At 43.6% G+C, this 27,706-nt stretch overlaps 1 protein-coding gene across 1 annotated transcript in view; it reads left to right on the forward strand.

Moving 5' to 3' along the window:
- The window catches only part of skib (v-ski avian sarcoma viral oncogene homolog b), a 30,578-nt gene extending 3,406 nt beyond the window's left edge, over positions 1-27,172 (forward strand). Inside the window, exons 2-7 of the mRNA XM_040001007.1 lie at positions 23,127-23,234; positions 23,419-23,519; positions 23,657-23,886; positions 24,271-24,545; positions 24,640-24,870; positions 24,997-27,172. Coding sequence (XP_039856941.1) covers positions 23,127-23,234; positions 23,419-23,519; positions 23,657-23,886; positions 24,271-24,545; positions 24,640-24,870; positions 24,997-25,218 — 1,167 coding nt within the window. The 3' untranslated portion in view covers positions 25,219-27,172. The remainder of the gene's footprint in view (positions 1-23,126; positions 23,235-23,418; positions 23,520-23,656; positions 23,887-24,270; positions 24,546-24,639; positions 24,871-24,996) is intronic.
- The last annotated feature ends 534 nt before the right edge of the window (positions 27,173-27,706 follow it).

The following is a 27,706-nucleotide window of genomic DNA, read 5'->3' on the forward strand; positions in this document are numbered from 1 at the left end:
GAACTTTTCTGATTAGCATGGAAATCTTCAAGAAAGAGGATTTCAACTGGAGGGGGAAAAACTTTTTGAATATTGTATTTAAATTAAAAAAAACAAACAAAAAAAGCTCTAAGCAGTACGCCCAATGCAATCAATCATTTGAATGAGTGGAGAGTAAAAGTAGACTCTGGAGAACTGTGTCGACCCTCCTTAATGGAATGGATATTAAAACCACCCAAGTGAGGCCAATTTATTCCATTTCTCAACCCATTGTTCTCCTGGCTCAATGCAATTAGTCTCAAACCTGGAGTAAACCAGAGTGTGTGCCCAAGGCTGAAGGGTTGCATGTTTTGATCATGAGCTGTTTTTATAAGTGAATGAATAAATGAAAAAAAATCTCTCGACTGCTTTCATCACCCGGTAACCATGCCTTTATCTGCACTTGTGTGTAGGTGTCTTTATGTAAAGCGGGTTTAAAAGTGTGTTTGCATGTAAACAGGCGAGTGTAATGACTGGATCAGCTGTGCGAGCCAGATTAAAATGAGCTCACGGCCAGCTCATTTCCATTCCCATCTGTCTGCTGACCTCTGTAAAGCCCTGGATCCTGACGTGGTATAACTCTTTGGTCCTTGGTGGGCCTGTCTGACCCACTCATTAAAGACCCAACCCACCCGTATCACCGTCGTGCTGTAAACACTGAGCAAATCGCATTGAATTCAGGTTTGGTAGCATGTTTCTCAATTTCCTGGCGCATCAAAAACTGCAGTTTCAGTTGGACACATCATTCTTTTGAGTGCAGTCGCCTGAGTCCTGACACCCACGTAAACTCGCTCCACCCCCCCTCCTCCCTCTGCAGTAGACAACACTCCTGTGCTGGCCAGAGTGTTTTGGCCAAAGCGGGGACGGTGTGTCAAGGCAAAAGGGGTGTCAGGCGCTCCCAGGGGTTGTGGCCTCCATTCTAGCGGCGATGACCCCATGTTTAAAGAGTGTCAGCTGGGGTTCTGTCATGGGTAATGTGCGCTAAAGACCTGCCGCCTCCTTTGTTTGCGAGCCAGGCTTTCAGAGGCTGTGAAGTGCAGCAGTTTCTCTTTGTTACCGTGCTGTTTCTTTAGCCGCTGTGTGGATAGGTCCGTAACCTCCAGCCTTTCCGAGGGTGGGAAATCCACGCTTGTGAGTTTGCTGTGTCACCGGTTTCCTAGTTATGTGCTCAAAGACAGAGTGGAGCCTTTGGTGGTGTCTGCATGTCTGATAGAGATAACACTGGGCAATAATTCAGTGTTATCATTAATAGACTTTCAGTAGAATCATATTGCTTTTTTGATATTATCATGTAATGATTTTATGGTCTTTTGAATTTGGCCTTATGGGTTATTTTAAGAAAATTAAATTGGAAGCAATTAATAGATTATTTTATGACTACAAATAGATCTGACATAATTTTCTCTGTCTATACAAATATATACAACAATTAAAAATGATTATTAAAGTTAAAAAGGTTATTTTTTTGTATTTTCAACAGTCCATGTGTTGAAAAGCTTAAAAAAACACATAACATAACACTTTTGACTGATTTCTCCTGTGAAAATAACCACAAACAAACAAGCAAGAAAACGAACAAAAGAAGCAATAAATAAATAAAATAGCATAAAATATGTTATTATAAGTTATTAATCCCAGCAGTGGTTTTAACATCATTGTGTTCAAACTACTTCAAGTGTCCGCAAGTAAAAGCAAATTCATTCTTTGCATTTAAATTAAAGTATTAGGAGCTGTGGGACAAGCACAAAGCCAGCGCCTTGGTTAAAGGTATAATATAGTATTAACCTCAGTCCATATTATATTACTATGTATCATGTGGTAATTTTTTTTTTCTCAGCTGGTTTTTTAGTATGCAAAAGCTATTTGAATGAGGTCAAGAAAACCCGGTGGGTTAATAAAAAAACAAAAAACAAAAAAACCAGCAGTATTTCCTTGGACGTGTATTGTGGTATACTGTAAATACCTACTTTAAATGAGGTTCTTCATGTGTTTTGTTTCTTGCATTCGCTGCTGTGTGTAGGCGCATAATGGCTTCTTACAAAGTGAAATCGCAAGAATTGGAGTAGAAAATGGATAAATAAAATACATTCATGCAACTTATCGAGGTAATTCAATTATTCAAAAACCTTACAACTAAACAAGAAATAATTTCAGGGATTTCAGACATATAAGAGTGCCCGTTTCTTTTTCTGATCATTTCGCGTGGACGGGGTTTAGCTTGTTTCTGCTCTGAACCTCGATGACACAGCACAGTGCTAATGTGTGAAAGACTTCTTGTATAACTCATGGAGTGAGGGAGGAAGATGATTAGTGTTGATCAGTGATGATGAGATGAGGGAGGAGATGAGCACTGGCTGTGACTGCAGTCAACAAGCCAGTCAGTCAGTCAGTTGGTCCGTTAGTGGCAGAACAGATGCCTGTATTGAGTTAGTGTTATTCCACAATCATCATCAATTCCTCCTCGATCACCTCCTGATTTCCAGCTCTGTGATTAAGAGTCAGGCCCATCTGGTGCAGAGACAGGAAATCCTGGAGTCTGCATCTGCTGCTGGCTGAGCTAGTAAGCTGCTGCAGTCAAGGGGGTTTAGGCTCTTATAATCCTACATAACTACTGGAATGCCGAGACCATAGTGCACATCAAAACCATCGTTTTCTCTGGATGGCATTTGCAGAACGTGCAAAGGCTCCGCTGTGGACTTTCTTCTTCTTCTTCTTCTCCCCACTCAAAGTATCCTCTCAATTTATAGCCTGTCCCAGTGGAATTTCGTAATTAGAGCATGAATTAGATATACTGCAGAGAGCACATTACATAGAGCAACCAACAGCGTAACTGCACATATAAAATTAAGTGCTCGCCTGGTGAGACATTAGAGGTCAACAGACAAAAAAAGGCACGAAAATATTTATCCCTTTAAATTTTTTTCTCGTCTCTCTATAATGACTTGCAGATCTAAGCTACAGAACTGTTAGACCACATTGGAGATGTGCTAATGGAGCTCCAGCCAGAGCAGAAGTAGGCCCTGCTGGTGCCATATGACAAATCGGCATGCTGCTCTCGCCTACAATCCGCCCACCAAACACCTTCAAAGCTATCAGGAGGATTAGCTCACGCAGCTAAACCAAACAGACTGCTCAGTGTTCAGACAGCATTTGGTCCAAATCTTGTTTGTGCCTCCTGTTTTGGTGGCTAGCAGATCACAATCGGGGGGCTGCTGTCGGTTCAGTCGTAACTGGGGCAGTGCTGAGGTGATGCACAGTGCCGTGGCTGCAGCAAAAAGAAGAATAAATGTTTTAGGGATTTGGACGACTACCTTGCTCTTTGGGATATGCATAATTTATTTTCGGATTAGGATGGTTTAGATTAACTTTGAGTTCTCTGCAAAGTTCAGAAGACGGTGTAGCCAAGGCGACTCAGACGGGCGCGAATGCACTTTTGTCTTTTTTTGTGACATAAAAGCTTCGTGTTCAGTTCTGGCGGGAGGGGGGAAAAGGCTCTGGATCTGTTTTGTATATGTTTCTGCATGTGGGCAGGTGTGGAGAACAACATTTAGAGGCCTCTGTCAGACTCCACACACTGCCAGGAAGGACTCGTCCTCAGTCAGAGTCTGCGCCGTATGCTTGTGATTGGAGGGCGCCTGTGGTTGCTAAGCAGAGCTGCTCTTCCTGTGCTAAATAAGAACTTCATGCTCTCTGGCTGGTGGGCTCAAAAGTAGCACGCCAAAACGCACACTCACGCAAACGCACGCACACACACACACACCTCTTAACAGTACAGAGACCTAACGCGTCTCCATTCACTGCCCATCCTCTTTCATTGTGACCTCCACACTGTGACTCGACAACTCTCCTCCTCCTCCTCCTGCTGCCCTCATGCTTTCCTTCCTCCATCTCCTCCTCCTCCATTTCGCATCACATGCACTTCTCCCACAGGTCAGCACGGAGTAAACCTCCCCCCCTCCATCACTGAGACCTCCTCGACTGACACCACCTCTTTCTCTCTCCTCTGCCTCGCCACCATCACTCACCTCCTCAGTTTGACACCTCCTCAACCCTGTAGGACACACACACATGCATTCACACGCACGTACTCACAAAGACACAGACACAGGCTCTCCTACACTGAGTTCTCCTACTGCACTCCCCCTCACACTGCATTATACTTAGATCTCCACCTCCACTGTAGTGAGCACATGCTGTATCGGTCTGTATTCAGACTGGCCTACATACAGTATGCCACACATGTATCACTGTGCTGTTCCTTTGGTACAAAAGCTGCTGGTCTCACTCAGATGGATGGATGGATGGATAGATGGATGGATAGATAGATAGATAGATAGATAGATAGATAGGGAGTGAGTGCTACTTTGTCAGGATGACCTCATAACCATCCTCTAGGCTTTCAAGAGCCTGCTAAATGAACAAATGAGTGGGCTCTACATTTTTGTCTCTCTCCTGATGGGCTGTGTGCTATGAAAGATCTCTATCATGTTGTGTATCTGCTGGTAAAAGAGCACTGTGTCTTCTTCCTGAGTAGATGCATGTACCATGCGGCTCTTAGGAGTTTTATTTCGCTTACTTTTACTTTCTTAGTTGGTTACAGCTTTTAGGTCGTAGAAGCTCAATCATTTTGTGCAAGTCCCCGTAAGCTCTTCAGGCCAGCTCAACATGTTGTCTTGCAAAGACGAAGCAATGCAGTATTGTCAGCAGGCACCCGTATCAAATGAATTCAGCACAGCTGTCCTAGCAGACTCTATTGCAGTGATTGGGGGGGGGGGTAGAGAAACGTTATTTATTCAGTATTAAACTCACCCCAGGACCCGTCATGGCCACTCTTTGCCACAGTATCATTTGGTCAGGTGGACCTTTTCCCTCTTTGACCTTGCCGGTCTTGTTTATTACCTCATTCAAAAGCAGAATGTACTGTAACTTTGCAAATGCATCCATCTCATGAGCTGGCCACCTGCCCCACTAGGTTCTCGCTGTCTGTTCTTTCTTTATTTTCAGCACACCAGTGGCTATATTTAAAAAGACAGGCGTATAGATAGGCCACGGTTGCTCACACGCTGAGGTTACCTCCCCCCCCCCCACCTTTTTGCAGGTGTCTGATAGTTTCAAGATTGTCCCTGCGCTGCACTTGCTGTGCCGGCTGTCTAGGCAGGGCAGACTCCCTCCCTTGTGCTCGTAGCATTGACAAGCGTCTGGCTTTATTTCCAGCCAGTCGACGAGCTCAGACACAGGCAGCCATGGACTGAAATAGAGCAGGCCCACCCTTTATCCTATAATGAGGGGACTATTATAAGCCCAGTGTCTTAAGCTGTGTATAGCCGATGTCAAGGGAAGCGCTAGTGCATACATCATGTTAAAAAACATCAAGCTGCTTTAAAGATTACCATCAAAACTAATCACCTCTCCTTTTGCCGTCAACAGCCTTAATCTGCAGCACAGGAGTATGTGTTTAAGTGCAAGGTCATGCCACCTCTCGTGAGCTGATGAGACTCTTTGCTTGAGACAAGAGTGAGAAAAAAACATAGGAAGACAGTTTTGAACTAAAAATAAGACAATAAAACAAATCTATTTGGAAGAAAATCGGTTCACTTGTGACCTTGTACCAGTCGGCTGAAAGCAGAGATGACAGTCTGGTCGAGGCATCTGTCCCATATGGAATGTATGAATTATTCCAGGGGTAGCGGAGCATTGTTGGAGCACTCATCTTCACAAAGACGCCCATCTCTGAATGTCCATATTTAATTCACTCCTTTCAGCTGCTGAACTGTACTGGCTGCCGATATAATGAGTCCCTCCAAAGAGATTAGCCGCCCTGTCATCAATGCAACTCCCTAATTTCTCTGCCTGTGTTGTGGTGCAGGCTGCTGGGATAAAGGGCCTTGGCCGGACACAGTGGGAGGAAGTGGCTTTTGTGTTGCAAGCAGGTGCAGTGGAATGACAGTTTGGTTTTTTGGATACGCACGTGTATGTTTCTCTGTGTGTATGTGCGTGCAGTTCTGTATCTGGCTAAGCTTGGAGGGTATGTGCTCCCTGAGTGCCTCTGAGATACACCAGGAACCTCTGGAGCTTGACTTGAACCCTCAATCACAGGGCTCTTCAGGGGTTTGCAGTAAATTCTTCAGGCGAATGGTTTTCTCTCCCCTTCGTCGTCCTCCTCCTCCCCCTCTTTTTTCTCTCTTTTTTTTTTGCTCACATCTGGTGAACAGCGCTAGCACCCCTGTCATCTTTTACTGCGTTGAGGTCATTTCCACCCTATCAGTAAAGTGGAAACACATGATGTGCAGGATTCGGCCTTAATGGGGTGGGGCTGGCATGGACCAGCACTGACACAGCTTTACAGCCAAGAACTGCCAAAAACGGCCTCTCTGTGAAATGCCTCCTACTTTAAAATTAAAACCATTTGGGGGTAAATAATATTAGAATGCACAAACCTGTTAAAAATCATCAATAAACACAAATAACTGCTATAATTAGTCACTTTAAAAACACACACACACACATAGGATGTGCACATGTTTTCCAGAAATGCTGCAGTGAGGTGGAGCTTCGTCTGCAAGAACAAAGCTGAAGTAACTCATGACGCTTTGAAAGTGCAATAAAAAAAACTTACCAAGCATTGTTTAGACCTACACAATGATAAGTGTATAATGAGTACCAACTCCGGAAGACTCTTTTTGGAGTTTCTCTTCCTCTGTTCAGAGTTTTATTTTTGCTGTGAAATTCTTCTCTTCGTATAGGCTTTTTTTTTCTTTTTCTTTTTAACCGCATTATTGAATCCAACTGGTGAGCCGGGTACAGACTTTGGCACATGCTCCGGATAAAGGGTGCATCCTCGAGTTTAATTGGGATTCTCCTCTAGCACTAATGTGGATTCCCTTTAGTCTGTTGCGGCTCCATTCTTCTTATAACATTTTTCACAGCACAGCCCGTGGTGTTTGTTATTCTTCGAGATGAGCTTGTGTCATTTGTGAAAACTCAGCTCTGCCTTCTGACACGTTTTGCTTGATTTCTCCACAGTGCATCATTAGCATCGGATTCATCTCACCACAGATTTGTTTTTAAGTCGGGCAGAATTTTTTTTTCAAACCATTGACCAGTCTTTTTTTCATTTTTTTTTACCTGCTGATTTTAACTGTTAAAAACATTGTACAGTAATATGCCCAGATAATGTGCCGCTAAGGAATCTCAGTGGAATTAACAGTTTTAATGTAGTTTTACTGCCTCGCTACATGGATCTCAATGTGCCTCCAAGCAAATTCCAGTCACACTGTGGTTTCCATTTTGTGGTAGACAGAGCTGCAGTGTAAAAAGGGGTGGGCTACAGTCAGTCAGTTACTGCTGTCTGTGAGCAGACTACGGGCAGGCAGAGCGGCTGCTCAGAGCAGCTGCATGGATTTTTATTTCTGCTGTCCAACAGGACTCCATCACAGACTGCAGCAGCACTCATTATTGAGGGCACACACTCCTGTGCTGCATGCCTCTGTCCTCATTACCTCTGCAGCAGCTTAGCTCTTTGCCTTTGTTCTCTCTCTTGGCCTGAAACTGGAGAATATGGAAAGAAGTGCTGAGGCTGCAGTTAGCTGGGCTGCCCACAACTTCTGCCGCACAGGAGAAAACATAGCGCAGACAACCACCACCCCCCTAAGCCCTCTCGTCTACATATTTTCACAAAGCCATCGCACAAGGGATGCTCTAGTTTGATTTATCACCCCGACTTCGATGTAGGCTGGTTGGATAAGAGCCTCGTTTCTTTGCCCTCGTTGCCCGTCTGTGTCTTGTTCGATTAAAATAGTTCACTCTTAGGTGTGTTTCGTGAGTTGGCCCACTGAACAAATGCCCTCAGGCCCATTCTGCTGTGTGAAAGGTCCCATAGACCTGCTGCTCAGAGGCATTAAATGGCAGCCGTGCAGAGTGGCTGGAGCAACAGTAAACTTTTATCACACTAATAACCCACAGACACAGCTAGCCTAATGGCTTTGCCAGCCATGGCAGGGGTTGCCTGCAGGTCAGGTTGAATTGCAGGACATAAATGGTAGGTTCCAACTGGTAGAACAAATAAAGGAAGAAGAATTAATAAAAGAGGGGGGGCGGGCATCCAAGCCTTGCAAAGGGGTTAGAAAGCCGTTATTGGAAGGACAGATAATCACCTTAAATTATTTGCAGTAATAGGACGCTTTTAATTTGACTGCTCTTTTATAGCAACGTGATCGGTGGCCTTTTAACCCTCTTTCCCACCCCACTCGGTTACCTTTCAAGCACTGGATTCACTCTGAGCCCTCAAAGGAGACAAGTCCTACACGAGTGACAAGTGCGTGAAAAGATCTGCGTTTGCAGCGCTCGGTGAAAACTTCAGTCCGAGAAGTAGCTGTGCTAGAGAGAGGGTGGGGGGAACATTTGTTAATGGAGTTCGAATCTAAACTTTTCCTCAGATTCCTCTCTGCCTCTGGCTGAGGTGGACGGGTGTTGAGAGTGTTTGTTTTAGGTGAAGTCAGTGCTGGAACAGAATGTTGTGAACCGCAGGCCAGACTGTGGTTCTGCGGTTCAGCTCCGACCTGAATGCAGACGGCTCTGTTTGTTTTGCTTCCCCGTTTCTCAGGGAGAATTTTAGACGCTGCCAAAGTCCTGCGCTCACACCCAAGACACGCAAATAAAAGTCCTTCACAGGGGGAAAAAGGGAAAAAAAAGTACCTGGGTGTAGTCTCTCCATCTGGACTTCACCACCTCCCCTGGTGGAAGGGTACAGTTCCATACATATCTCATCTTGTAAAAGGGCTCTTTGGGAGATGAGATGGCATTGGATTGCGTCGGTGGCAGGATGTTTGTGTGTTGTCTTCCAAGCCTTTTCATAAATAGCAGTTGTTATGTTACCGAGGTCAACTGGTTTTACTAGACTAGAGAGGCAAGTCCAGAGGCAAGGAGGCCTCCCTACCATCTGGCAGCCATAAAAGAGGGGAGCAGAAGGTTTTTAGTGGGGCTTTATGGGATGGTGGGTTGAGACATTGAGGGGAGGAGAGACATGAGTGGATGGTGGACTCTGGTTGCCCTCGAGCTGCAAAGCTTCCCCTGCAGTCTGAATGACAGGTCAGAAGTTCATTGCCTCTTTCTCATCTCGCATCTGCCTGGTAAGGTGGAGGAGGTGAGGAGTTCGAGGGCAAAGGAGAGGACGTCACCGTGAAGTTGCTATTGCTGCTGTGAATAGAGATGTATTCTGGGCGAGACATCTGCGTTTTGTTTTATGAGCCCGCTGTATTTTTAAAAGTTTTTCAGGAGACTATAGTCAGCTGGCCTGTTAGCTTGTTATGCTACACAGAGGACGAGACTGAAGTCCTACAGATGGTGCAGGATTATGTGGCTGCGTAAACACGGGTGATTCAATGACATGGTGTTGTTTGGGTATGCGTCACCCTCTCAAAGCACCCTGCTCGCCACAGAGTAACGAACAGTAAGTTGTTTTGGACAACTGCAGATCCAGGGTCTCTCTCTCTCTCTCTCCTTTTGTCCAGAAACAGCTTCACAGTCAGGTGGTGGCTTCATTTTACCTTAAGTGGCAATTACAACATTGTTAAGCCTTGAAAATGGTCAAGCTCAAGGAGAGCAAGATGCTCATGGAGACTTCAGGGATGAAGACACTCCAGAGACTCTCAGTTGTGATTTCTTTTCCAGTTTTTAAGAGCCTGAGCTGGAGCTGTCTGGTCCATCTGAAGCTGGATTCCCAGCCTTATAGGTTTTCCAGAACGGGGTTATCATTGCAGAGGACTGTGCAGCTTTGCTGACTCTGGCACTGATACCTCCCATAGAGACTTCATTTGTTGTTATGCTGCAGCTGAGATGTGTTAACCCTTTAGCCCCTTTAGGATATTTAGCTAATGGAGGGATATGCCACTCTGTTATTACTTACGCTAACCTTGTACAACACTTCCATGTCACAACGTGCACATACGTTTGCGTAATACGAACGCTCTAATTAAAAGACGGAGTAAAAGTCAATTTGCTTATAATATAAATTATGTATACTGACCTCTTTCTCTCACCAGTCTGCCACTGGGGTTTTAGACCCTCTGCTGCTTCATGCAGTCTGTATACGAAGACAAGAAAAGTGCTGACGGCGAAAGAATGAGAGCGTGTTTGGCAGGCACGCCCTTGTAGGTTTCTGTGTCACTCAGCCCTATTAAATTTTTAATCGTTTCCTTGCCGTGGTATAACGCTCAACAAGGCTCTGCTCACACAGTGTTTATGCTCTGTTCAATTCATAAAATAGGGGGAAAAGAAAGTAAAAAGTGGGATTTTTATTTTATTAAGATTTTGAAAAAAAAACTGTTAAGTTAAAATATTGTTTTCTCACTTATTCCCGACAAAACGCAGAAGTAGAAGCTGAACTAAAGCTGCTTTTAAGGGCTGCACTCACAATGAGATTAATCAATTAGCGGGTCGATAGAAGATGCGCTGCCAACTATTAATCCACATATAAATTCAGGTTATTTTTTTCAAGCACACATGGACACTTAATAACGTCAATTTAATTATTCAGTTATCCAGACAAAAAGTCAAACTGCTGATGAATCCGTGGCTTGTTGGAGTCGCCTCTGTGCCCTTTGAGGCAGACACCACAGTAGTAGTCATCATAATAATAATAACAATAATAATAGCTGCAATTTATAAAGCTCCACCCTCGGTGGTGTTACTGTCATTCCAAAGTCCTCAGTATGATTTATTGAAGTGTCTCCAAGAATTATCATGACAATGATCTTAAATATTCTCGATGCCAACATCGTTGATTGCACTTGCCAAACTTTATAGAAAGCATCAAAGGCACCTTCAAAGGCAAGCGCAGTCAAAGAATCCAGCCACAGATTCACGGAGAGCCTCTCAGCATACTTTGGCCTATTTATCAGCTCGCATTTTGCGTCACGCGAGCGTCTCGAGCATTAGGAAAAGGAGTGAAATAAAGCACAGGCTCTTGATTGAGAGGCTGGAAATGAGGGACTCTGCTCTTTCTTTAGTGGTTCCGTCCACTGCAGTGATTCAGGGGATAAAAATGTGGCCTGTGTCTCTTTAAGAGCGCTGGCCTGTCTGCAGAATGCATCAGTCCTGTGGAGCAGACACAGGCCAGCAGGAGGAGGGGGGTAAAGGGAGGAGCGTGGGGCTATGTGGAGGGAGGTATGAGGACAAGAGGGAACAGCCGCAGTCTGGGCTTCCAGCCTCCTGGCTAGACTGCTGAAAGTTATTATTGAGTTCCTGTGTAGGGCCTCCCCTCCCTGTGGCATACTCCTCTGTGTTCACTACAAGGTAAACGGCGAGTATGGGAGAACCAAACAGAAAAGTTGGCAGCCTCCCATGCCCCTTTGCAATGACCTTATATGCAACAAATAAAGGATAATTTTGTTTGATTTGGAGTTTTTGCAAGGGTGAAACCTCTGAAAGACTCGCAAGACTTGAGAGAAACCACACATGCGCGTAGCCTCGCAGCTGCCTGAGAGCAGCTGAAACTGTGGCCTAGCTCACGGTTGTCTTGAGTTACAGTTTAGCAGACATGTCCTGTTTTCTTAGGAATGGCCTTAACCAGTCAAGACATGAAGGTTGACGGCTCACCAATAAGAAAGCGGGGGGACTAAATCCTCGTCTGGCGTGCTAAATGATGAGTATGATTCAAGGACAGATGGTGGGAGGACAGCGTCTCCTTCGAGTAACTTTGTCTTTAGAGTAGACGAGGCATAATTTTCTGGAAAACGATGTGGTTGCATAAAGCTTGAGAACAGGACCGACTGCTTTCACAGCACCGTTTTTGCAGGACTGTTTTCAGTGCTGCAGTACGTCGCGACTCAGAGATTTGCTGTCTGAGGAAAGGCCATGCAGATTACATACTTACGTACATCATGCCCTCCGCTGAGGCCTGTGCCTGCCTGCAACACTAATCCCTAGCTTGCCTCCCCTTTAGCGGCTACATTAGGGCCACAGAGCGCCTGCGTCCTTCCAACTCAGCCCACCAAGCGAGAGAGAGAGACAGACTTTTACATAATGCTCTGTTTGGTGCATTTGTTCCGAACCTGCTGCTGCTTTAAAGCAGAGCTCCTGCAGGTTAACCCAGCTGCTGCCTTTCCCACTTGCCATGGCTCCAGTCCACAAAAAGGCTGAACCCATGCAGCACCTGAGGCTCGTCGGGAGCCCGCGAGACTACTTCCCCGCACATATCTTCTGCAGCTTATGTCACATGTTCGCCCTGATTAATCCCAGCATGTGCCTTCATTCATGGTCAGTGCGATCATTTGGCCTCTTCTTTAAAGCTGTCCCAGGCAGGGTTTTGCAGGAAAGCTGGGCGAGGGGGGAAAACCCTGGCGCTGAAATGGGTATTTTGTGGAGTTCTGTTTGTTGAGTCAGAGCTTATGGGCTCTACTGTTATGTGGTTGCCATGGAGAAAAACACAGGCTCTTGTGCAATAAAATCATCCAGGAAAAGACATTTCCAAGAATTTTTTAGAGTGAAGAAACAGACGGCAAATCGCAGAATTCATGAGGTGCTGCGGTCCACCACCCAGCCCCTTCAGTCCTCCATTTTAGAGCGCTCATATTCATTTTATGGAAGCGGCTCGGCTCGAGCCCTCTCACCTAATTATTTCTGTAAGCAGATATGTTTTCCTATGAATGGAGGAGGGACACAAAACCAGTGTTTAAGGATGGAATGTGTGATCTTAGGAACGGATGTTGTGGGTGTTTTATCCCCTATTTCCCTTACAGACAATTCCTCTAACAAGTGGAAACAAGTGAAATGCTATTTGATCTCTGTCAAATATTACTGTATACACACACTCACTGTGAGGTCGTCGTACATTTGAGCCAGATTGTTAGTCTGCCAGCGAGAGGAGAACATTTTCAGACGCCGTAACTCGTAATGTTGTTTTGAAAATAGGTTGACAGTTAATTAGTTGAACAAGTAGAAAACTTAGCGGCTTTCTTGTTTTGGGCGTTTTTTTTTTTCCCCATCTGGAGTCGTTCTCTTCAGTTACGTCAGTGCTCCTTATTGCTCGTTAATGTGAGCTCTTTTATTATTTTTTTTTTTTCCCTCACCATTTCCCGTCTATTTAAATGGGCCCATTAGCACATTTCAAATCGTGCAGCTTTCTGGTTGCGTTTCTTTTGCATCTGGGAAAATGCCTACTATGCAGCGCTGCAGTCACAAATGATACAATGTTACAGGCTTGGAGGCTAAATTTCAAGTTCAAAGATAATTAAAAAGAATGCCTTTAAAATTCCCATCAGGTGTCTTTTTAATAGTGTTTCACTGTTTAAATAGAAACGCCATTGGTGGAACAAAGATTAGCTCCTCTAAGCTGGTGACCAGGAGGGCTGCATTTCAGCTAAATGACCTAGAATGGTATCTATAAATTTCAGCAGGATTTATTACTTTGCTTCAACCAATTAGCTCCTGAGCATTTTCTCAGGATGTATACTGTGTTGGTGAAATTACATCTCATGGGACTCTGGGTGAGCAGTGACCCTAACTTCACCTCGCCCTCTCACAACTTTTATGGCCTCCTCCCCCAAATCCCCTTCTGCCCCCCCACCCCCCTTCCGTCCCCTCACACCTCTTAACCTCTGGTATTCATCCCATTTTCATCTTTCCAAATAAACCTGCCACCTGCCCTCCTCTCCGCTGCCTGATCAGGGGGGCATGTGGTCATGTGGCTCGTATTACCGTGAAGGCACGGCGCCGCAAGCCGCTCCTCAGCTGGTCAGTGAGCTGCTTTAAAATTTTGAAAAATGACCATCCCCTCAGTGACTCATTGGTTACACTGGGTTTTTATCATCAGCTTGTACTTTAAATTGGCTGCGGGTAACTGTGCCGTAAGTTAGTCTTTCTCAGATATTCAGTGATTTCCACAGCGAAGAGCCTGGTGAACGGTCTGAATGAAGATGAATGTATGACCGCTGCAATTATAACCCAGGCTTTGAGTCAGATCTGTGATAACCACCAAACTCGGGAGACCCTCAAAAGTCTTCTTAAAGATTAAATTGAACTCTTAATGATTAATTAAATATCTTCTTAAGCTAAGGTAAGTTTCCTGAGCAGTTGGGCATTTCAGTGAGGAAAGGTGTTATGTTTTGTTGACTAGATAAGACGGTCAATGGGAACAAAGTGCAATACAATTGATTGGATTTCATTAAGTATATTAATGATATCGAGACTGCTGGGAAATGTACAATTCTGGCTAAAAATTGCATTATAGAATGTAAGGATGGCAATCCAATGTTGGTTTATGAAGAACTGCAAGAGAACATCCAAGGAAGTTGTGATATTATTTTGTGAAATAAATAACTGGCAACCCAAGTCAGTAATGAAAACAGTGGGAAGATACCAAAGTTTAATGAGAATAGCCGATTGATTAACGGGTATGGCTGTAGTTGGAAAGGGTACTGATGGTAGTAAGAGAAACGATGTGTGCCTTTAGGCCAGAATAGCAGAGGAGAGGATGCTCGCTGGATGCTGAAACAGAATAAACCGAAGAATAAATAATTGAAATATCTCGCATAATAAATAGCAAGTGAGGCGAAGCAGCCTGAATCGGTATGGAAACCACGTGCTTGGATTTGAAATTGGATGTTGCAAAACATGAGACTAATCTGGATGAAAGTACAAGCACATGGCACCAACTCAGATCTTTACAGATGTTATCTCCTTTCAAAATCGGACTGGAAGAGAATAAAATATACTGACAAGAATGAACCGCTGCAAACCTGGCAACCCATTGAATTTAATACCTGTATGAGGACTTCAAGATTTACTATGTATGCTTTTTTTCATAATTGATATTTACAGCCCTGTTGTAGTTTAATAAAATGTAGAAATGGTGACTATAAATCCCATTTGACTCTTGTGTATGTAAAATTCGGACGTAATTTTCATTTTTTCAATTTACATCCATATGTAAGCAGCGGTCCTTCAATTTGGAGGCCTGGCTCTTCCTCAACGATGCCGGGCTCCCAGGCCGCCTCCTGTGCAAACCTCACAGTCTCTGCCCTGTGAGGGAGGTGCAGTGGAGTCTTCTAGTACCAGGTACTGGGAGTGATATAATGGTCTGTGTATTTGGAGCTGTTTGTGTTTGGGTTACCGAGAGGTTATCCGGTGACATGTTAATCGTCAATCTGCCTTCTTTGCTGTGGCATTAGTATTAATCTGCAGGATTAAAACTCATCCAGTCAGACACTGGACTCACAGTCTTTACTGTAGAGCTTCGCTAACATTGAGAGAGCTGTGCACACATCCCTGGGTACAGGCTGGGATGTGCTTATCGGCATTTACAGTTGGAAGACATCAGTCCTCTGATTAGATGATGTTTGTTAACACATCGTGTTTTGGAAGTAACAGAGTCCGTTTTTATCAGAGATTTTCACCCGTGTCTTTCATCGCTCAACAGTCACAAATCAACAGATTTTCTACTGACTCCTACCCCCACCCCCTTTTTATTTTATTCCCACATAGTGTAAATAACTATTTTCTTCATTCAGTCTGAAAGTATTTTCATAAAGACTTAATTTAACAACTGTAAGCATATAAGGGTCAGTTTATCCAGCATGGTAGGTACTTTTCAGCCAGCATAAACCATTTTGCCTTTCTTGTTTTTGACAAGAAAATGAGCACATTGAGACCCTGATGACTGAAAGATGCTCACGGCCTAACAGAGAGTCCATAATATACAGCTGAACTGCATGCGATGTACCTCTTTTATGGAGCAAAAGATATGGTATTCTGACCTCTGCTGCTCTGAGCAATTTTTAAATTGCTGGAAAGCCTCCATAAATGAAGCCTACTGATACACCTACAGATATTTTTTTTTAGCTGCTCTATCACAAAATTAATGTCAGCACCATTGTCTTGAGCACCATGTTTTTTAATTCTAGATTTTTTTATTTTTATTTTTACATTTATAGAATGGAAATTATTGCAGTTTTTTTTTTTTATTACATATTTCAAATTATTTTCAACAATTCCAGCTTTTGTGTTTAGAAATCACCTCCTTGTTCTTTTAAGACAACAAATCTGCTGTCGCTGATGTTCAACATCAGGGCTGCTCAGCTAACGCCAGATTGAACGTGTTGTCGGTAGGTAAGAGGTGTAAATGTGGGTGATATTTGCAGGTCTTTTAACTTTAAGAATATCACTAATCATCTTAAATGAATCGTATTTGTGCTTCAAACTGTGACGTAAAATCGAGGTTATAGATCACTTAAAAACACACAAGTGCACCACCGCCGGAGAATCAGATGAGGGTCAGTGTAATGCCAAGGGATTAAGCTTGCATAGCAATGCTGGTGCTGGCACTGCCGTACAACACAGATCAAGTTCTGTGAAGGCACGCACACACGTCTGAAACTCGGGATACGGCCACGCTAACGCAGTGATTTTCTCTGCAACACTGGTGCATTAAATGAAGTAATTAGGAAATATATTGATCCGTTTGTGGCGTTAGAATAACAGTGAAAGGGCTAGAATTTCTCCTTTTAGGTGTTGGAAGTACTTTGGAGCACATGGCTGTCTGGTAACCATTTTGTTTGGCCGGACAAAAGCTTTCTCACAGCTTTCCCTTCAATTCCAGAGCACTTAGACAATCGAAATCTGGGGTGATGCTTATAAAACTGCCTGGTTGCAGCTCTTTTTTTTTTTTTAAATGACAAAGTATTTGCTTTAAGTACCATTCAAGTCCACCCATATGTAGTGAGTATTGCCCATAGACCCCTTTTTATTTCTATGTGTGATGCTCTCAAAAGTTGTGTGAATATATTTGATGTTGATTTGACGCATTCTGGTTATCAAATTATTTTCCGTTTACATAGAGTGAGTCATAGCTCCTTCTCCCTCCCTCTGTCTTTCTCGTTAACCTTCATCCCCTCAGGCCTTCTGGTCCGGACTGCTCTTACATTATTATAAGTGTGCTAAATGTTATAGAAACATAAAGGCTTTGTGTCTGTGCATACGTGTGGTATGTCCCAGTGAGATCGTGGCACAGAGCGAGTGTTTCTTTGCCCGCGCCGGTTAGTAGATACTGCCTCGCGTCTTGCTTCAGATCTGGTCTGATTTCTAACTCTCTTATTCCAAGAGTACAGCAGGGGGGCTCAGACAACTATCTGCTGAATTTGGCACTATGTGTGTCTAGAAATACACCAGTCACAGAGCACGTTTCATTTCCTAAGATAACTTTGACTCACAACCATACCGAACATGCTCACCCTAATAAAATATAATCTGCAGCGCTATCTGCTTCACGTCTTTTAGTCTCGGGTTTCCATATCTGTTGAAATAACTTATGAGTGCTTCCTAGTGTGAGGTCATCCTCTGAGGGAGAGAGTGATTTGGGCACCGCTGTCAACACCGCTGTAAGAAAGGCCTGCGGGCATGTCCCCGTTGTTATGGTTGCCATGTTTGGACCTGACTAGGAATTCACATTCAGTAGTACAGTAATCTTTCTTTGTGTTTGCTCTCACCGCCGAGATGATCTTTTCATGCGCACACAAGCAGTTCGCTTTATTCAGGAACAAGTTTTTTCATGATGAGGACCGTAAAAATGAAACTTGTCATCAAAAGATTAGAGAGTTTATTGTGCCCTAATATTTTTTCATCCACATTTGCATGTGATGTATGATGGCATTGAAAGAGGCGAATTAAACCCAACAGAATACAAGTGCAATCTTTACTATAAAAATCTCTGTCCATGCCAAACTCTTAAAACTCTTAAAAGTGATGTAGGACTTTTTCTATCAACCCCCTCCATGAGTAGGACACAATACCTATCAAAGGAAGCAAAAGCGCCATCCTTTTACTGCTTTTGGTTGTGCAATTGAGGCTTGAATTTTCTGAGAGATTTTCCACCCTGTGGTTGACAGAACCACCTCCTGACAGAACTGCAGTAACCAGTTCTTTTCTGCATTTTAACCCTTTATTTGACAGCAGTGGACAGTGACTGCAAAAGACTAGAAAGATAATGACAGGGACCCTAACTGCTTGGCTATTCAAATGACCCCATAGGGAACCACGAAATGCTGAAAATATTATTAAAGTGTTATTATTCTACAGCCATGGCATTGTGAAGTACGTGCAGAAATGTCAAAGCAATAGACGTGTATTTGCACTGTCAAAACACGAAAAGATGACATTTGCATGTAAGGATACAAGCAACAATGTCATTAAACAGCAGGTCTGGATTTGCCCATTGTAGCATTGCTTATATGCAAAATAGTACAAAGATAGTTTTATCATTATTTTTTCACATTTTTTTTTCTCTTGTGGGCACATAAAATCAAATTTGCACTTATTGCAACTTCAAAGTCAAGCATTTTGCCACCGAACTGTAATCAGTACAACATCCTGTTCTATTTTCAGCAAAGTAAAACTTAAAGACTGGGTCTTAAAATATTGTTACGTTGTCAGGATTAATAAGTGAATGATATTATTGCACTGTTTTGCCCTTCTGCCATTAAGCTATATGTGTCAGGCTGTGTGCATCCACCTTTAGGAACACCAGCTTGTCCTGCATCTTCCTCAGACCTCATCAAGTCTCAATCCCAAAGACAATTAGGACAATCCAATAAGCTCCGCTGTAATGCCGTCCTTATGCCTGGCCCTGCGGCTGTCTCTGTGTGGCTACGCTGCCATGGCTCAGTTCAGCCACGTAAACAAAATATTCTCAAGCAGAGACACAGTAAATTGATAAATTAAGCTAAGCTTTAGAGAGGGGAAATGAGAGCTACCCCGGTATCTGTGTGGAATATGGGATGAAGTTTCAGGGATATTCTGGGCAGACACCAATAATACTTCCCCAGCTGTTACAGTGACCACAGGGCTTTATATAAATCAAGGGACTGTCGTACAATTTATGCAGCGAGAGCCGAATAGAGCGTTCAAGGCATCCCTGTGACCGTCCACACCAAACCATAGGGATCAGATTACCAAAACTAGTATTCCTTCACTTCCAACTAAGGCTATTACCCATGTGAGCCATGCCAGTTGGTGTGCCCTTGAGTGAGACAGCGCCCCAGTAAGCACATGTCGATCTGGGGATTACATTCAGGGGTTTAGGAGGGGAAAGGAGGCCGTAATCTGAAACTGTTGTGTCTTGTTGCTGTGCACTTTTCTTAATGCCATGCTATCATGCAGCATACGTTGGTGTTGTATGACTGGGGCCCTGCAGGAAGTTCAGCTATTTTGGTCTTACCATATGAGTGTTGCCTCATGTTTTGTTTCTTGATAATTTCATTGCAGTGTTTTTTTAGTAGCACAACAGATGCTAGGGGTTTCAGTTTTACCCTTTCAGCAGATCCAACAGGCTTATTAGCTCTTAGCGTTTTGTTTTGTTGCTCAGAGATTAGATTATTCATGCCATTTTTATTCTTTTTTTATCTAGCCACTCTGCTTACCAGCACCCAAACACTCGCTTAATCACATGATATAGATATATAAATTGTTTATCGTAATTTTGTTGTATAGAGCCAGGCTAGCAGTTTTATATTCTTCCCAGTCTTTATGCTAAGCTAAGCTACCTAGAAACTGGCTCTAACGCTAACATATTTCACTGACAGATAAATAAGAGAAAGAGATGATAATCTTCTCGTCGTGCATCATTCCTAAAGCTATAGATAACAATAATAACTCTGTTCTCACCGAATCCTTTTTTGTAGACAGAGACACATGCAAAGAAACAGGTTTTAAAAATGGCATGAGCACTTGCACTTGGACCCTTGCCACTTGCATATTATAATTTTGGTTTAACCTCCACATCTCCGGCTTAGATGATCTCGCTAAAACCCTGTGCCTGTTCAACCTGCCTGATTGGTTGTGTGTGCGTTTTTGCTAACGTTAGAAATGAGAAAGTTAGAATAATGGGGATAGGTTCATTGATTAATTCAAATTGCCCATAGGTGTGAATGCAGGAGTGAATGTGAGAGCGAATGGTTGTCTGTCTCTGTGTGTACGCCCTGCGACAGACTGGCGACCTGTCCAGGGTGTACCCCGCCTCTTGCCCTATGACAGCTGGGATAGGCTCCAACGCCCCCGCGACCCTGAAAAGGATAAGCGGAAGCGAATGGATGGATGGATAGAATAATGGCAACAACCAGAAATAGTTTCAAACTTCAAGAGTTAGGGTCATACATTTTTACACACACTCCAATCAGCTACCTCTTTCCTCTTCATCCACCCACTTTCCTGCCTGCTACGCATCCATTCATGCTTTCATTGATCCTCTCACATCCCCCTCCATTCTCACTTCCTCCTCTGGCGTCTCTCACTAATGGCAGATGAAGCGTGCGTCGAGAAAATAGCCCTTCACAGGGGCTCTGTGGACGCAGTCCTTTTCCAGTGCTGGTATGCTGCTATGGAGAAACTAAGAGATTAAACTTTAATCTCCATCATCTGCAGTATGATGCTTGCTGACGTCGACTGACCAAGTTAACCATGTTAAGATTAGGCTTTTCCCCCTCGTGCTGAACGCCGGTCCCATATCACCAGTCACTGAACAAATATTGTTGATTACATCCATGTTCAAGTAAAAAAAAAAACGGCTCAGTCAAAATCACGCTCCAGTTGGCGTGATGACGAGAAATCATGATTCACGCAGGTCGAGCGCTGCGATCTTTGAACAGATATCGATATGCTTGTGTTGTGTGTGTTTGCCACGCCGGGATAAGATTGTGGGGTGGAAAAAAACCTGGAGCTTATCCTTGTATTGCCACGCCATTATGTAGCACTAATTAAAAAATAAAACATGCCTGCTCTTGCCCTTCTGCTATTAGACCCTGTTTAGCCTACAGGTTTGCTTTGAACCGCTCCCTCATTACAGCGCCTCAAAGAAATATCATACAATAGTGAGTTGAAAAGGGCAATGCTTGAATGGAGTCTGAAAGGGGAGGCTGTACTTGGCCTTCAAGTATACATTCCTTCAGCTCAGTGCTTCCTCTGTGGTCCCCCCTCTTCTGGCTCACCTCCCCCCTCCCACTCAATTCTCAGTTCCCACAGGGGACGCAGCCAAAGCAAACTCCTCAGAGGAAGTCTCCCTCTCCTTCCAGTGTGAGAGAAATGGGGATGGATGTCCTATCTGGGCCTGCGAGGCAATAGGATGTATAAGGGGGGGGGGTGTTTTGACTCCATGACCATGCTATGTCTATGATGTGGTGATGAGTAAAGCCCGTGTGGCTGCTCTCCTGTGAGGTCAGTGTCATATTTAGCCAGTAGGTCCCTTGTGGTGTCTGGGAGTGTCTGTTTTCTGGCTCTATTATGTCTAGTGCTCGTAGCCTTCCTGGAGCTGCAAACCTCAGGGTAGAAATAGTACCAGACAGGCAGACATCCTTTGTCAGGAAAACAACAGTCACGGCAGTAATTACAGAGTCTTATTACACCAGGGCAGCAGTTCTTAGAACACCACCAGCCTTGAGTCAGGCAGGTGAGGGGTCGAGTCACCACTGCTAAACACAGTCAGGAGGTTAATCTAGGTTAAAAGAACTACCTTACAGTAGCAAATCCAACCAGCGGGCTTGTAAATGGGTGTGTGTGTGTGTGTGTACCGTGGTGACTGGTTAGACGGGTAGAGACATTAGTAAGGCAGGCAGACTGGAGGGGAGTGTCCAGACAAACATGTCATGTACACTTCATAAAGCTTACAAATGTAGGCTCAAATCAAACCGGGAAGGTCTAGAAAATGTCAAAGAGTCAAAGATTCCAGCCATAATTTCCATCAAAGGCTTAAACAACCTAAATGATTTACTAGAACAATTGAGAACTACTCACTTGTGACGGTAAGCAGTTTCCTAATAGGTGAAACTGTAAATTAACCCAATTCAAACGTGGTATCTATAGTTCAGGTATGCAGTGCCAGACCTGACTTAACACCTCCACCCCTAACCGCACTTTATCACACACACTCACTCCATACCCTCCCACATGCACATATGCGTGTCTACACCCGCAGCCACCCACTTCCCCACATGTCCCAACACCCACTCATAGCAGTGTGAGCGCACACACGCTCGCTCACGCAGAGTCTGGCTTCGTGCTGCAAATCTGTGAGACGTGATTCATTACCGGCTGGGCTTCCTACTAAATGAAGTTTATTGTTAATATCCATCTCCAGGTGATCACAGCAATTGGCGATTAAAGGTTGCACAACTACACCAAAGGGAGTGTTTTCTCATTGAGGATTTTGAAGGTAAACAGAGTAATCGTTTGTCTCGAATCGCACGCGCAGACAAGGAGATGGGAGTGTTTGCCATTCCTGGAGGCAGGATGTCATAGTAGTGAGTAAGAGAACGACCCGGCAGGTCTGTGCTGGCCTCTGTGCCTGCCTAGGTAAACATATCCTCTGTCTGACAAGTGCAGACCTGGTTGAGGATGTTCGCTATCACAGCACATGGATCTGCAACTTGCCACACACACGCATACGACATAGATAAAGGGGGGAAAAAGCTTGTGAGATTCAGTGTTTTGTGGCACTTAACAAGGCAGATGCTTCTTCCCTCCTCAGGTTTTCAGCTCGCCCTCAAACAGCACATGACTCGGCAGCTCTGTGTTAAAGTGCAGCCGTTTTAGAACACTTCTACTCGATCGCCTGTCAGATCTGAGTGCAATTACTTTAATTTGTCTTCCTCTCTGTCTGCCTCTGTCTCTGGATTGCAATATTTCTGTGGTTCGAGGAGTCGATCTTCTCCACCTGACGGCGCCTCTCCTGCCTGGCAGGGAGCAATGTAGCCTTACTGGCTGCCAGCCAGACCAGCTTGAGTGTCTGCTAAGCTCAAAGCCCCGCTCTCACACACACACGCACACACACAAACATGCAGACATGCCAGGCTCTGTTGCTGAACGCTTGCACAGATGCATCGTCTATCCTCCTCGCCTCTCTGAGACTTCTCTGCAATATTTTCTCATTCTGTGACCTTCTGCTCTTTTACTGTAAAACATCTCTACATGTGCTGACAAATTGACGAGTTGCTCATGAATAATGCCATTTACAGTCATACTGTAGCATTTTTAGAAATTGTGTGGTTTTTCTCAGCTGTCTATGATGTGCCGTATCTCCGCCTGGATCGTGATGATTAATCGTTTACTCCCCTTTTCTCCCTTGTCAGTCTCCCAGCCCCATCCGAGCCAAGAGGTCCAAATTCGACAAATTGCAGTCAGCTGACAAAGACAGGAAACCCGATTGGCTCCAGTCACTGTCAAAGTCTGCACACAAGGTTTGTACACTATATGTCTGCGTAACTTATGTGTAATTTAAAAGATTAAAGATCTAAGGAGTGACTTTAAAGCATGGCCTCTCTTCATCTGGCTTCTTTGAATGAACTCATCATGGCTGATTCAATGTTCTAGCAGCAGTTTTCTGAGTTTATCCAACCTTGTTGTGTTGTTGTGTTGCTTCAGGATCTGAAACAGGTCCAACTAAAACAGAGGCCCTCTGCTTTCCGCCCCTGGTCTCCTAAGCCAGCAGAAAAAGAGAAACCGGCCAAGAATGAGGTGGAGAGGTGAGCCTTCCAAACAAAAGATGTCACAGTTTTGGTTTTAAGTACAGCTTAAAACTGTTTACAGTTCCTCTTTAATCAAGCCCTTTTTTTTTAGCATTTAAATGCTTTAAGTCTGGCTGTGTTTATTATCCTCACAGGTCGTGCTCGAGGAATCAGGAGACACACAATTTGGCATTTGCCCACCTGGCCCCTGCGGTCCATCCCAAGGACAGCAACACTCCTGACAGGGGGACAGCTGCCATTTCCGTGCAGGAGCTGCATAATGGTGACGCACAGCCTACAACAAAGCCGGCCCACTCCAGCAACACCAACCGAGCCGAAGACATGGACACAGATGGAGAGATTGATGTGGATGACTGTGATGATGGTGAGTACCACCCACCATCTTTTCTGGTTTTTTGAAGTGTAATCACAAAAATAAACTGTAGTTGAGCTTTAGAAAAAGCGTATATAGGGCACAGACTCTTCGATTCCAACTTTTATTGCACAGTAAAGGAGCAGGCTTGTTCATGGTGATTCCTGTGCAGCTGCGCCACCTGGTGTCAAGGGGGGAAAGTACAAGAGGAATAATGGCTTTCTATTTATGTAGCAAAAAATGCAAATATTTGTAGCAAATAATTAACGCTTGTCTTCTCTGTTAGTGGTTATTTGCAGCATCTCAATTTTATGTTGAGTCTTTGAGAATCACAACACTAATATTGTTGGGGTTTCATCACGATCTTAATAATAAAAAACCTCTCTCTGTCCTCAGGTCCAGTGCAGTCTTCCTCCCTGGCTTCACCTCCGTCTGCCTGCACCAGTGTGTCTCAGACTCTGACTCCTCAGAGCATGGCTCGGGCTCAGGAGAGGCCTTCCTGGCTGCCAGGGACTGTTTGCCCAGAGATGGACACCATGAGACAGATGCTGTATGCTGGTCTTGACACCAAGGAGGCGCGGGAAAAACTCCTGCAGGAGATTGTCAGGATGAGAGTGAAGCAGGAGGAGAAGCTGGCAGCTGCTCTTCAAGCTAAACGCAGCCTTCAGCAGGTAACCCGTGAGACCAATCTCACCAAAACGAAATAATATTAAAGCTTCACTGGATTTCATTTTCACAACTCTGATGATTCGAATGTTTTTGCAGGAGCTGGAGTTTGTGAGAGTGGCTAAGAAGGGGCGTCTTCGCGAGGCCATCGAGGCCAAGCGCAACCTGCGAAAGGAGATCGAACGCCTTCGCGTGGACTGGGAGAGGAAGATGAGGGATGCGGAGGAGTCTTGTGGGCGGCTGAAGAGAGAGCTGGAGAGAGAGAGACAGCAGCGAGTTTGCGATAAAGGCTGCGAAGCCGAACGCCTCCGGGTCAAATACTCTACTCAGGTGAGATGCCCCCAAGATGACCAAAGCCAGCGAGAGCACTAGAAAATATTGTGCACTCGGTTGTGGTTATTGATCCCATTCCTTGGCTGCCGTTCATTTAATCTTGCTGCTTCCTGTGTTGCGCAGATTGAAGAGCTTCACGTGCAGCTGCAACAGGCAGAAGCCGATCGTGAGCAGCTGAGACGGGAGCTGCAGCAGGAGAGAGAAGCTCGACAGAGCCTGGAAAGCGTCGTCAAAGACCTGCAAACCCAGCTGGCCCTGCAGGCCGGCGGCATCCTTCCTGGAGAATGCAAGGACACGAGCACAGAGGCGCACAGACAGACCGCACAACCCACCAACGGATCCTAAAGTTGCACATTTAAAACAAGACAGAAAAATTCAGTAAACGGAGCATGTTTAAGGGGGAAAAGAAACGAAGAGTGTTTTTGGTAGGGGGGAAAAATTAGTCATATACATTATGATACAGTATACGTCATTATTATTATGACATTATGAATTTTATCAAATGAACTGGAAAGCAGCACGATGTCCGAGCATGTAATAGAGCGTGAAACTGCGAGAGACTTTCTTCAGCGATGGAAAACCACATCTTTCCGGTGACGTCAGAGCCTGCGGTCAGACACCCGACGCCGTGCAAGGATTTCATTTCAGTATAAGCTATTCTAAGATGTGCAAATATAGCTACATAACACTACTTGAATATGAAGGGAAGAAACACGTTGCGCCTGGTGAGCAGTTGATGAAACTCTTGTTGCCACAATATACTGGTACACACAAAGGTGTCATTGCAGACCACTGGAAACAAGAGACACGAGTTTACCACTATTTACTTTTAATATCCGCTTGCTTTTTATAACTGTGTAGAGGATGTCCTTTTTAAGAAATTCCTGCTTACGCAGCACTGTTATTCCACATGCAACAAAAAAAAAAGGAAAAAAAAGAAAAACATTCATATATAAACATGTACGCATGTAAACCAGCTTATCTACCTTTTGTATTTTATAAGCCTGAAGTATTGGAGGTTCTGTGGGCTGCCTTCAGGTCCACCACTGTTTTATTCTTAGATATTTTATGGAAGTATTACGTTTTTCGATTTTTTTTGTTGTTGCTGTTATCCAGTAATGTTTTTGGCTAAATAAACAATAAGTTAGATGAAACTTGCCCACATTAGTCTAGTTAAATCTATAAACACTCCTAAAAGAGAGGAAGAAAAAAATACTCTCAGTAGTTTCTGTTTATGCTAAAATGCGGTACTTCTGATTTTCTATGGAGTATTATAAAATAATTTATATTTTAGCGATAATTTGCTGCCTATCAATAACACACATTCATTTTTCGTCACCGGCTTTAGGGCTCTTAAATCAACAGTTGCTGTTTATATGAACAACATTTCTACATATATACAGAAGTATGGAGATATATTTTTTTACTTTAAGAAAAAGGAATTGCACTTTTTAAAGAAAGAACCTTGCATTGTGCATCGTATTCCCTGTTACATTTTTCAAATAACAAGTTAAACGTGGACTTTAAATTTAAATACTTTTCCTCAGTATCCCCTGATGTAAATACAATTATAATGTAAATAAGATATCGGTATGGTATGGTATGGTATGGTATGGTATGGTATGTTTGCTTGCTCCAGACTTAAATTGATTGATTATGAATTTTTTGCTCTTACTTGAAACCAAAAATAGACTATATTTGGATTTGTAAACTGCAGTTTCTTTGTTGCTGATCCCTGAGCATCATTGCAATCACGGGGCATTCACCAGAACAGACGGACTCTTTTTATTTTAAACCACTCTTTTTGTTTTGTGAACTTCTGTAGTTTTGTGGGTTTGACCCATGGACAGAATATTACCATTTCTCTGTTGATTGTTGATCTTTTTTCTAAAAAGCGCTTTGCTATTTGATGATATATATATATATATATATATATATATATATATATATATAATTTTTTTTTTTTTTTTTTTGCATTACAGACCAAAAAACTGAAAAATGGATTTTAATTCTTTGCACCTCCGGCTCCGTCATCAGGTAGAGTAGAAATGACACCTTCTCCTGGTTTAAACTTTAGGTGGTCTCATATGTTTTAGAGAAGAAAACACTTTTATGTCTTATTATAATGATACCCTCGCTCAGTATTTGTTGGGTACAGTGTAATAGCACTATCCATTTTGTTAGCTGATAATGTTGTAGTTTTGGTTTGGAACTGGGGTTTCATTCGCCTCTTGTTTCAATGTTTCCTTTTTCCTTCGGATGACTTGTATAATACCCATTAAAATCTAAATCAATCCTTCTTCTGAGAACTTTGTTTTTTTCTCACCGTTAAAGATTCGTGTGTTGTTGTGTGTGGTTTTACTTTTAGCCACTTTGGGAACCTTTGTCCGTCCGTCTGCAGCGTCCACATATTTGTTCCAGACTGAAAATAAATTTATAGAGATTATTGCGTTTCCCAGAGGATGAAGATAATGACTAGAAGCCATTAGTCTTGCTCTGCTCTATGGAAGGTTTTTTTTTTTTTTTTTGTTCCAGAAAATAGCAGCAAAACTGAAGTAATTCCCATCAGCCTCACACATAAAAGTTACGTGCATGTAAGAGTTTTATGGTAAAAATCTAACATTTAAAATATTAAAGTAAAGTGCTCACTGTTCATTCAGTACACCTGTTCAGCTCTTCATTAATACCAATATCTAATCAGCTAATCAACCTAATGCATTTCAGCATGTAGATGTGGTCAATTTGACCTGCTGATGTTAAAATGAAGCATCGGGATGGCGAAGAAAGGCAATTTAACTGATTTCAAACATGGCCAGACATGCTGGTCTAAGTA

This window comes from Simochromis diagramma, unplaced genomic scaffold (genome assembly GCF_900408965.1).
Source record: "Simochromis diagramma unplaced genomic scaffold, fSimDia1.1 OVJJ01000320.1, whole genome shotgun sequence".
Lineage (NCBI taxonomy): Eukaryota > Metazoa > Chordata > Actinopteri > Cichliformes > Cichlidae > Simochromis > Simochromis diagramma.